The following is a 12,156-nucleotide window of genomic DNA, read 5'->3' on the forward strand; positions in this document are numbered from 1 at the left end:
CTGCCGCGACACGGCGCCACGCGTGGGGCCATGGAGGGGGCCGCGGAGGGCGGCCGCTTCGGCTACATCTTGGACCTGCTGAAGCGGGAGAAGGTAGGGGCGGGCGCGGCCGGGGACCCGGCGCTGCGGGGTCCCCGCGGCTGCCGGCGGGAGTGCCCGGCGGCGGCGTGTGGTTCCGTGGGGCTGCGGTGAGGCATCCGCGGGGCAGCCGGCGGTGGGGCATCCCGGGACAGCCGAGCAGGACGGGCACCGGAGAGCCGCAGGCGATGCGCTTGGGCTCGGTCCCCTCCTTCAATTCTTTTTTCTTTTTTGGGGAGGGGAACTTGTCTTCAGAGCTGATGCACTTTGCAGGCTCGCCTAGTATTCGCCGCACGCGTCTGAGGCTGTCGGATGCAAAAGTTTGGCGGTTTGTTTTTTTTTTTAAATTAAAACTCAGCCCGACATCTGGTATTTTTGCAGCCTCCTGCTCCGTGCGTGCGACAGTTTGTCCTTCTGCTAACCTGTGGATGCGGTACGCTTAACCTGCCCCCCACGGCAGCCTGTTAGGGGGTGTGTGGGGGGGTGCTTTTTCTGTTTTCCGCAGCTGGAGTGGCTGTGGGTGATGCTGGGGTGAAAAGTGCCGCCCGCCAGGAAATGATTCAGAATTTGCAAATATTTTGAGGGAAACTAGCATGTGCATTTCGTAGAAAAAGGAGAAGGTGGGGGGTGGGGTGGGGGGGCAGGGAATCCAACTTCTTGTATTTGTGAGATGCTGATACATATGAAAAACAGGGAGCACTTTTGTGCCCTTCCCCCAAAGACTCTGCTGTGGTGGGTTTAAAAAAAAATGAAGTAGTCGCCGTATTTTCAAACTTAAAAGTAAGTGTGGCAAACAGTGGTGTTATTCGAAAGACTGTTTGTTCTGAAGACCTTCCAGCCCACCTCCAGAGGCTGCCTTCACACCCTGTTTTTTGTGCCTACCCTTCCTCCCCCTCCCTCTGCCCCGCTGCCTCCTCTAAAAATCATGGATGAACCTCTGGAGTGGACGAGAGAGCAGTTTTCTGGGTGATTTTCTGCTTCTCCTTGCCCAGGAGTAACCATGCCTGGTGCTCCAAAGGAAAATTCAGGTGGCCACATCTTGTTCCTGTCCATTTTATGCAATACACAAAATCGTTAAGGGTTTCAGGCAAGAAACTCCTTTTGCCTGCGATCTCCCCACAAGGGAGTGATGATGTCTGTCCCTTCTCTCACAGTCAAACAGTCTGTGCTGGCAGCCTTGAATCAGACACCCTCTGCAAGAGCATATGCTTTGGTAGACAGCCGAGTTAGCACATTTGTGTGAAATATGCATGTTTATTACAAACAGTGCTGTTCTTTATACATCGAGCATCACATTGCCAAGTCCCACCCTCAGAGACACTTGATGTGCCTGGAGAAAAGAGGAGCAGTAGCAGTTGTCTGACCTTCACAGACTTTCCATCGTGGCGGTCACTGCTTGAGGCTCTCCAAGGGCCAACTCTGAGACCTCTCATGCTCCACGTTTTCCTTTTGCATTTCTTTAACTCCGGACAGGGGGTTTAGATTACAGCCCCTTTGTAATTTATTGATGTTATCCAGGAGCTTGTGGGCATTCTGCTGGGATAATTAAGCTTCTTTCTCAAGTGACATAAATCATGCCAGCAAAAGGACTCTTCCGCACGGTAAACTGTACTTGCTATGGGGAAGGGTATTACAGCTTAGAGGTCCCAGCACTCCCGTTTTCCCTTTTTTGTCCTGCCATGTCAATATAGCTTTTGCAACAAAGCCTGAGAGCATTAACATGCTCTGAATTAAGTGCTAAGCATCTGGCTTTGACTGAACAAAGAACTATCAGAGAAACTGGATGTAGTAACAATACTTGGCACTCGCACACTGACCTCACTGCTGCATGGGGTCCCAACAGGTACCACACATCAGCTCGTAGACCCTGGGCATGTGACATCTTTCGGTGCTCAAATGCTGTTTTCATGCTGTTTTTCCCCTTAGTTTGCAGTTCGAGAGTCAGGCCTCTCAAACAGGGCAAATCGTTATATATCACTTTTCCCTGGGGGAATGTCACTTCAAAAACCTGTTATCTCTTTTAACGATTTGTAGTAATTACTCCCCTGTGACTCTGTTTCACACACACAACTGGCACGTTGTACCTGGGACAGAAAGATGAGTGTAACACTTTTAGCCCCAATAAGACAGTCCTCGTGTAATCCATATATCCGTAACATCTGTTTAGGCTCACCACAATACTCTGTGAGGTATTCTGGGCCTCCGAAGCACCTGTCACAAACGTCACAGCAGCATCTGAGCACTCCAAAATAACCCTGTGAGATAGATTAGCAATTAACTGCATTTTGGAGCAGAGGAACTGAGGCAGAGGGAGATTGTATGACCTTCTTTCAGGACTCTGAAATCCCAGCTAAAATCACAGCAAGGACGGACACTCAACTGTCTCAAAATGACATAATATTCCGCAAAGGGTTTAAGGCTTCTTTTTTTTTTTTTCCCTCTCTCTTCTTCACTGTCTGTAAGTTTCCTTTTGCAGTAGTCAAGCCCACAAATATCCCTACAATTATTCACCCTCGCTCCATCCAAAATTGTTTTACTTGCACGGATGTGTGTTTTCTTCATTGGAATGCATCTGCTTCTCTTGTAGTATTAACTTAAAAGAATTTTTAGAAAATTCTATAAAGAAATATTTGTGTCTGGTGGGGTAACTGATACCAATACTTGTCATCCATTTTGTAGGACCATTTTCAGGCATTTTCCTGCAAGTGGAATAAAATCAATAAACTGATATAAACCAATGTGAGTGTCAGAGAGAGGCTAGCAACACTGACACTGTCCTTGTGCAGTAGCTGTTGATTTTGTTGAAATAAGCATCTTGGCATACTCCATTTTTTTAATCAAATCCCTGGTCCTCTCGGTTTTTTCCCTCACTCGTTTGCTTTGTTTTACCCTCAGCATGGTTTGTAGAAACTAACATTTTGTGATTCAGGAACAGCTTTAAAAATACTTCTCCAGAAAAAGCACTTAAAGAAATAGATACTACTAAAACAAAGCCGAAAACCCCATATGATGTGAACATGAGTACTGCATAGAAATAATTTTCAGAGCATTTTAAACTCTGCGTGCTCTCCACCTGGACACTGCAGGTGACACTGATTTATTTCCCTCCCTTCTGCCAGGTTTCATGTAGTGACCAATGCACAACTCTCTTGTGGTGGCATTTCAGCTTTTCTCCAGGCGAGGGTAAGCGACAGAGCTATGTGGGGGTGCAAAAACCGAATCGCATGAGGAACTGGAGAGAGGAAATACAGCAAAGTTTACTAGTGGTTGTGGGGGCTGGTGGGTTGCTCCAGGCTGCCTGACTCAGCTGAACTGAAGTTCTGCTCCTTATCTTTCAGAAGATAAAGCTTTACGTATTTCTTGCTTATGTGTAGGAAAGCGCTTGTTTGGGGTTTGGGTCCCTATGAGGAGAATAGCCTGTCACTTTAAAAGCAACTTTCTTTTGTTGATGGAGTATCCAGAAGCGTGCCCAGATTATGTCTGTATTATGAGGTGTATTTGCGTAAAAAGGTGACTTGGGTTAAAAGAGCATGTAAAGATAACTTGGGAGTTCAATTTCAGGTAACAGCTTAAGTTAGATACTGCAGAGGAGTCTGAGTTTGAAATCTAGCAGCTAAAAGGAGTTAAAATCCAACTTGCCTGTCTTCACAGTTTTTAATCTGAGTTACTCAGCTGGGTTAGTCAGCCTGTGTGACAAAGGTGTGTTTCCACAGCTTAGATGTGTCCTCATCACTCCAGTGGTGGCTTCTCTGATGATGGGGTGTGACACAGCAAGGGCGAGCTGCCAGCCTTGCCCTCCGTGACAGGGGTAGCTACCACCAGCAGCGCAGGAGAGAAGGCAGCGGGACAGAATAGCCATTCCCCGTGTGCTACGTGTGTACTACTCATATTTTTCATGCCATATCTTTATGTTGTCAGAAACTTGAGTCTATGGCTGGGCTTCCTGTAAATTTTATTTATTTTTTTTTTTAAATTTAAATCTCTTATATTCCAAATCCTTTTAAAAATAACCACTCCCTTTCATTTCTACTAAGCAGTAATAATTTGTTTACAGGTATGATTCTTTCTTAGTTCAGAGCTGGAGGGTATTTTAGTTTGAATGTCATTTTTGGGAAGCTTTTTCATTATAATTCTTTCACGTGCTTGGCAAGTGGTTACAATGCATGGAGGGAAACAGCAGAGTCCTCTGTATGGACTGTTGTCTATAGCTGCTCTTTGGATCCCCTGCAACTGCAGGTGTCCAGGGGTGAAGCAGAGTACTATACACTTTCAGTAAGTGAAAAAGTAAAGATACACTGGGCCAATTTATCACACTTTGAGATGTGTTAGCTACAGATCCTACACAAAGCCGATCGGCATCCCAATATTCTGGAAGTTCGGTGAGTGTAGTCTTTATTGGCTCAGTGCTCTGTGCATAGCAGTGGCTGGTGTGACCTTCAAAACTTGTTTGGTCCAAGCTGATCAGGTTATGGGATCTGTTAGGAAACCCATCCGACCATGAGGGTTATGGGCCTGTAGCACATCTCTGCAGAGCAGATGAACAACCAGAATGAAAGGATTAAGCTTTGGTATTTTTGTTTTATGACAAGAAATCCTCAAGTCATCATTTTAATTTTGAAACACCCAAGGTCAGTAGGCCCTCGCTGGCCGTTCAGGGTGATGCAATTGAACGGTAGCCATCAAGAAGACAAAGATGAGCCTGTATTCCTGAGCCCAAACAGGCACGCTTCTCTCAGGCAGCATGAATTCCTGCCTTATTGCTGAGTGAACGATAGAGCTTTCAGCCTGCATGACTGAGAAAATCCTGGGGAAAACAGTGATCTTCAAGGTTCAACTTTTCAGGGCTAAGTAGAGAAGCAAATCCTATCACTGACAATTTACAGAGAGTGAGGTGCAGGCTAAAAGCCCACTGCATCCACCCTGACAGAAAATACTTCCATGGCACAGGGAGAAGGGCATCTCTCTGGTAACTCAGTCCCCAGGACAGTCACACTAGCACAGGAACAAATCTCACTCTTCAACCTGCGTATCTCCATGTCATCTCTGCTCCGATGGGAGCCTCACACCAGGCTGGTAGCAGCAGTTCAATTGGAAGGGTCTCAGGGTTGAGCCACGGCTGCAAAAGCCACATGGAAAAGAAAAAAAGTCTTGGAAAGCTTTGGTTCTGAGGACCTGACCCCTGAAGGCAGGGGAGATGTTGCCAGCCTGTCCCGAGCGCTTTGGGGCAGGGCTGTGCTGCTTCATGCAGCAGGATCCCCACTGCTTTGTAAAACCCGGTGTAGGACTTTTTTGGCTCATTGAAAACCAGTGACACATCCTTCTGTGAATTGTGCTGGTGGTTACCGCAAACAAGTGCTTGGGAGACTGCTGCGCAGCGCTGATCAAATTAACAAGCACATCTAACCTGAGGTAGGAGGGAAAATAGGATGACAAATTCCCCTCCAGTTTCTGTCTTGTGCTGCTCTTTTGGGAATGCAGAGCATGCCAGCAATGCCCTGACAGACCCTGCCTGCTGAGAGGGCAGGAGTGAGTTACAAAGGGTGTGTTGAACTATCTCGGCACTTTCCAGGTATTACTTGATGTAAAAGGAGTGCCTCGTTAGCAGAAGGAGTGTCCAATCGATGCACGCATGTGGCTGGAAACAAAGCAGCAGGGTAGGTTTGACTTCCATGGCCAGGCTGGTCCTACTAACCCTGTCTGCAGAGGCCAACAACAGCAGTCCCTTCTGACCGTGGTTTGTACTCTTATCTTTCTAACGTACCAGTGATTCCTGACACTTGGGTTTTTTTTGCCTCACGGTACCTTAAAGCTAATGTGGATTTTGGCACTGTGAATGCAGTTGTCCTAGGCAGAGGATGGGTCAAAAGGCTAGTAAAAAAGTGTGAGTGCAGAAGGGGGAGTTTTGCCATGCAGAGGCCTTCGAGCACCTCGTCATCCATGTAACACCTCAATGTGGTGGATGAGGAGGAGGTGGTAATTAAAATCCTGCTCTAAAGTACCCCGAAGCCTGAGCAAACAGGCACACAAACAAGATAATACCTTAACGATCTATTAAAGGATTGAACAAAGAGTCACTCACAGGTGCTGGCCATAACAGCAGTTGGCACTGTGGTCCATCCCAAGGCTGTGGGAGGGCCAGGGGAGAACGCGTGCTTCAGGTTTGTCCACACTAGGTGCCTCTGCTGGCACCTACACCCCTGGCATGAAGTGCAGAACGGTTCACCTCGCTGTGCCACCAAAGAGAAAATTTCTTCATGCTGCTTCCAAGGTGGCAGCAGAGGCAAAGGGGCTTTGTTCTGGTCTGCAGCTGATAGTTTATTTCGCCCCAGATCAACCACTCCCGGTGTCAGCAATAGGTAGGTAGCATGCTTAATGTAGACAAGGGCTTATCAAGAGCTACATCCTTTAAAGTCTGCCTGTAACATCAGGAAATGTGGGGAGACTAGAGGTAGTTAAGGAATAATATAGTTATTCAGATGCTTGCAAATCATGACCCAAAAGGTAGTTGGAAGGATGACAACTCTTGCCCTTACCAACCCATTTCCCCCACCAGCTCGGTTAAGTGATTTGTTTCAGTCTGAATATACATAATGTGCATTACTGGCATTATCAGAAGCATTTCAAGCACAGCACTCTGTATTTTATGAGGGTGGTTTCTAAAATAAATGTGAAATAACATCTTTACACGTATTCTCTAGAAAGTTCTTTGTAGTGCTGGACATGCAAAAACATCACGTCTGTCTTCATGATTTCTGAGTGTATTTTTCCATTTAAATTTCATGTCCAGGCCACTGAAGCCCAGATGTAAATAATGACCAAAACCCAAATAAGACGTTTCAAGCGTGCTTGTTTTATTGACTCATATGGAAGGTAATTCTGAGGGGAAAAAGGAACTTCTTATTTTGATGTTAGTCTTTTAAATAGGCAAGTAGGTCAAATTTAGGGTTAGTCAAACTGACGGCATTTCATCATTCATGTAGTACAGGCTCCGTCTGTTTTAATTAACTAAACCCCCTTCCGTTGTGTAATGTAAGGACACTGTATGCTTTCACTCTGAATTTCCTAACTAGTGATTTTTCTCCCATAGCCTAATGCTATATTAACTACAGACAGTGTTGTGTCTCTGCCCTTGCCAGAACCTGAGGAAGCTGGAGATTTAAGAGTAATTTTTGTTTGCCCTGGCTGGTGGTGAAAAGGGAAAGTTTGCTGCACCTTTTCCGATGGAAACGTGCTCCAAGGGGAGGGTAGGAGGTGCAGACAAGCAGAATCACCTCCCCAACATCTTTTACACCCTAGCTGCCCCCAAATCTACCCGGAGCCTGCCTACTGTGCCCTCAAAGTGCCGCGTCCCGGCTCGCTTTCCCGTGCCCAGCGTACCGTGATGTTCTTCTCTCGGGGGACAGCCGCGCGCCCGTGTCACCGGGATATGTTATTAAAGAGCGGGGGGCTGAGTGGGAAAGTACTAAATACCCCCGCCGCCGCTGGGCTGGGCGACCTTTCCGGTGCCCCTTGGCGAAAGAAAAATTTAAAAACTGAATAAATTTAAAAAGCGCGCCAGTTTTCCCTGGGGACCGTGGCGGTGCGGGCTGCAGGGGGATGGGGGGGGCGGCTCCCGGGGGGTGAGGGGGGGATGGCCCCGGGGTGGGGGTACGGCCCGGTGGGGGTGGGGGTGGGGGTGGGGGACACAGGGCCCCGCCCCGGGGGCGGTGGCAGGGCGGTGGCTGTCCCCTGCCGGCCCCGCCCCGTGCCATTGTGCGCTGGGCGCCGGCGTTGGCCCCGCCCGGCGGACGGCAGCGCCCCCCCACCAGCCCCCGCCCCGATCCCCAGACACACACCCCCTCCCGCACCCCCCCGCCGCGCCCCCACCGGCCGGCAGCCTCCCGCCGGCCCGGGCGGACGGCAGCCGCTGCGGCGGAGGAGCGGGGATGGAGAGCGACCGGCTGGAGAGCTCGGTGAGCGCGGGGGGAGGCGGACGGCGGGTCGGGGTCGCCTTGTGCTGCGAGGGGTGGTGGAGCTGCGGGGGGGGAGCGGAGTGGGGGGGTGTTCGTGTCGTGTGTCCCCCCGCCCGTCCCGGTGTACCCCGGCAGCCTCCGCCCTGCGCGGCCGGCGGCGGCAGGGCTCGCAGGGAGACATTGGGGGCTGGCGAAAGCCCTCCCCGGGAGGGACATCGTTAAAATCGATCTAGTCCCGCGGCTTGCAGAGACCAGGGACCCGGGAGGAGACGAGGCGGGCGCCGGGCCAGCCCGGTGTGCCCTGCGCTCGCCACTTGATGCATCTTCCTCGGCCGAGGTCTGGCTGGCCCGTGGCTTCCCCGGCGGGTAGCCCGTGCCAGGTGGCCGCGGGGCCAGTGCGCGGCTGGGAGGGCGGCACGGATCCGCGGGCTGCACGCCCTTTGTGCGGGAAATTAATAAATAAATTAACAAATTAACAACGCCCCCGGCTCGAACTATCAGCCCCATGAAGTCGAGGCAGTTTCAGTCCTTACATGTGGATTATTATACGGCGGGAGAGCCTGTTGTTTAACCAGCCTGACACTTAATTTCTTTTTTCTTAGGTGTTTTTTGGTTTGTTTGTTTGTTTGTTTTTTTCCCCTTCTTGAAAAGTGAGCGAGCAAGCCGAGTTAAACGCGTGGATTCCTATTGTTAAGAAGTATGGTTGCTTTCATTTCACTAGGTCCTTGACTGGGAATTAAGACTACTCCCCTCCTCTCCTCCCCTGCAATGCAGACATGACCTAAAGATGAACTGAGTTTGCCTCGTGGCAGCCTTCGCTTCGGTTGAAATGAACGTTGTCAGTGCCTTCATAAATGTTAATTGAGATTTTTTTGCAGTGTTAGCCAGAGGAGTGCCTCAAACCGGCTAAAACTGTGTGCAACGATTATTCTAACAGAGCTGGGGGTTTGGTGACATGGTGACACAGTGACATACAGCTGTGCGGTGAAGTCTTGCTGGCTCACGTTTTCTGCGCTCACACTTGTTTTTCCCCCCTTTCTGTCATGAAGGTTGCCATTAAGGGTATCGAAAGAGAGCTCATCTGCCCAGCATGCAAGGAATTATTTACCCATCCACTGATCCTTCCTTGCCAGCACAATGTCTGTCACAAATGTGTGAAAGAAATACTCTTTACGTTTGAAGACTCTTTTGCTGATGCAGGCTCTGAATCCTCTAATCAGAGTAGCCCTCGAATTAAAATCTCTTCTCCTAGCACGGACAGAATTGACAGGATTAGTAGATCAGGTACGTATCAGAATTTTTGTGCGTTTTCCTAATCTTATGTGTTAGACTGACTTGAGCTGAATGGTATCTGCATTGGTAAAATGTCTTCCCAGTACTCCTGACACGGTCAAAGAGATGACTTAAGATAGTGCAACTTTTGTTCATTCTGTGGCAAGAACAATGGGAATATTTTTAAGGACAATGCACTTTATTTCATATATAATAGATTTGTCTTTGTGGCATCCTGTAAATCCTTGTAACCATTGTGGTTTTTTATCCCCATATTTCAGTTACATCAGGATGCAATAGCATCATGTTCACTAGCGTTTGAGATGTGATTTTCAGCAATTTTTTTTTTGACAGGCAAAAAAATTGCCTGTCAGTAGTACTGTTGAGGTGGTTCTCTCAGGTTTGGCCAGCCTAAATTCAGTAGTTCCAGCTTCCTTCTGAGCCTCTGCAGACTTTACAGTTGACGGGTTTGTCCCACCCATTTCAATATGCTTACAATAAATCATTTTCCATAGATGATGATCATTGCACGGTTGCAGAATTGGAGGACAGGCAACTGTAAGAAGACTGCGCCAACAGCCCCTTTCAGTGTGGTCTGCTCGAAGCTTGAGGAGTGCTTCGCTGTAGGACTCCTCATGCTTTTTGTGATACCACACTGGAAAGAGTCTGACAGCCGTCTGTGTAGTCCACGGGTGAGCTGGCCTGCTTTTACAGATGCACATCAAAAGTACTTTGTGCATGTTACACTTCTTGAAAGAAACCTCCTCTTGGTTTTTAGGCTTCCTTCTGACATAATTATCCACTTTAAAACCACAGTCCGCAGCGCTCTGGAAGATCCACCCACAAGACAAACCCTAAAGCTGCATCTTGCATTTCATACGTTACTAACTTTCATCCTTCTCAGTCTTCAAGGTTCAAACAAAATCACAGTCTTCCAAGTTCAAAGGTTTTATTTCACCCACTTCTTTTAAACAACTCCCGAATTGTTAGTACTGGTACTTTTTCAAATTGGTTTGATAAGCGAATGCCCATCGAAGAGCGTTTACTGTAGCTTGGCCGGATGAGGTTTACATGATTTGAGGGACTCCCCAAACCAGATGGCTAGTTGTCTTCATTACAGTCCCGTTTTCTCGATGTGGGGTGCCCAGCCCCACAGTCAGTTTTTAAGTGATGTACATACGTAGGCTCCAGCTGCTTTCTGAGTCCTCGTGAAGTTTGAATGAAGAGAGCTCACTGGTGGCTGCCTTCTCTCAAGCCCAAGTCTATTCCCTTTTTTCCTCAGGGAGCATGGTGTTCTGGCACAGCATCGACTGCTCGGGGTGAAGCGGCGGCCGGTTTCCACTGCAGCTGTCCCGCTTTGGGTTTTCACGAGGAGATCTGCAGAGCTCATTTCGCAGCGCTGCCGTGGTTGCTGGCTGCCCTTCTCACAGGGTTCAGCCTTACTGCTTCCTTCCCCCCTTAACGACGATGGGGCAAGAAAGTTCTAGTCCTTCTGCCCCTCACCCCAAGATACAGGCACGCAAGTTGCCTCAGGGGTTGTAATCTTTAAATCCATAGTAGTCTGCCCCCATCCCGGCAAACCAATGGGAAGTTATGTACACATGTGTTATCTCCTCATCTGACGTGCTGGCAGAGGGAGATGAATGCTTTCCTGAGGACTTCATGCCAGGTTGATGAGTAGCAAGATAGTGCTGAGGCTTGGAAATAATGGGCTTCCCCCTCTTAACCGTGCCGCCCTCCCCCCCAAAGAGCACTGGGTCGATGCACATCGCAGGAAAATTATGATCTCAGACACTTCGAATTTGCAAAATGAAAAGCATATGGAAATGGGAGCTTTAAAGAATGCATTTGGACATTCAGGTTATACTGTCTTTTGCTTCTAATGTTCGAGGCGTTCCTGCTCCCTTGCTGCGTGGGGTGTGAGGTTTGCTCTCAGACGTTTGGTACCGGTAATGTTCAGCCAGCTTGCAGGTTGTATTCGTACAGTTCTCATCTTGCGTCTGAAGGGCCCACACTGTGCACTGCCTTCCCTAATTCGTTTTGTGATCCTTAGAGGAATTTGTAATAAAACAGCCCCGTAAGAGAGAAAACATACAAGAAAACATCCAAAGTGGGGCCTCACGCGTGTAACAAAAAACCCACTAGAATTTCTGGTAGCCTTGTGCAGGGCATGTTGCTGTCAAGACGTTACTGTTAAATTTGAAAATGCGTATGACACCTTGCTCCCTCTGTGTTTTTTTTTTTTCTTTTTTTCCACTTATGGGATCTCTGCTATCTCCATGAGGAGCGTCATCTATTTAAAATGATTTTGGGATTTAAATTCTTGAGATGCCAGAAGGAACTGGTCCACATTCTGTATTTGTTGTGTGTGCACAGCTCGCATTTACAAATACAATTTATGTAAAAAGGCTGGAACTCATTATTTTTCAGTTGAAATGGAGTGTGTGTGCTTCTTAAAATCTAATGTGTTGGTTTAAAAAAAAATTTTAAAAATTATGTTGCATGTAAATAAAAAAAAGGATATTTCTTATTGCTAGTCCATTTTCTATAATGTTAGTGTAATTACCACGTTGGTGTAATTAGAGTAAAGGATATAATGTGGTTATGTTGACAACTGTGCAGCACTGATGGATGATGCAGAAGCTGAATGTTTGCAATATCTCTCCCTGCCCCCCCTCAAATCTCTTCTTTCTCCCTTTTTCTGTTCTGCCTAAATATTACAGTTGTTTCATGCGCTAGGAAATTAAACATTCTTGCCTTTCAGCCCTGCAGTAGTTTAACAGCCACAGGAGAGAAAACAGTTGATGCTTTTCACTTGAGCCATTGCCAACCAATGGTATATCTCATTTTTTGA

At 47.9% G+C, this 12,156-nt stretch overlaps 1 protein-coding gene across 2 annotated transcripts in view; it reads left to right on the forward strand.

The window, feature by feature from the left end:
- Positions 1-12,156, forward strand: part of TRIM36 (tripartite motif containing 36) — a 29,584-nt gene continuing 17,428 nt past the window's right edge. Inside the window, exons 1-2 of one of the 2 annotated variants that reach the window (XM_054186633.1) lie at positions 1-93; positions 9,080-9,314. In XM_054186633.1, coding sequence (XP_054042608.1) covers positions 31-93; positions 9,080-9,314 — 298 coding nt within the window. In that variant the 5' untranslated portion in view covers positions 1-30. Of the gene's footprint in view, positions 94-7,900; positions 8,031-9,079; positions 9,315-12,156 lie in introns of those variants that run through there. The other variant, XM_054186634.1, reaches the window with a different exon arrangement.

This window comes from Rissa tridactyla, chromosome Z (assembly GCF_028500815.1).
Source record: "Rissa tridactyla isolate bRisTri1 chromosome Z, bRisTri1.patW.cur.20221130, whole genome shotgun sequence".
NCBI lineage: Eukaryota > Metazoa > Chordata > Aves > Charadriiformes > Laridae > Rissa > Rissa tridactyla.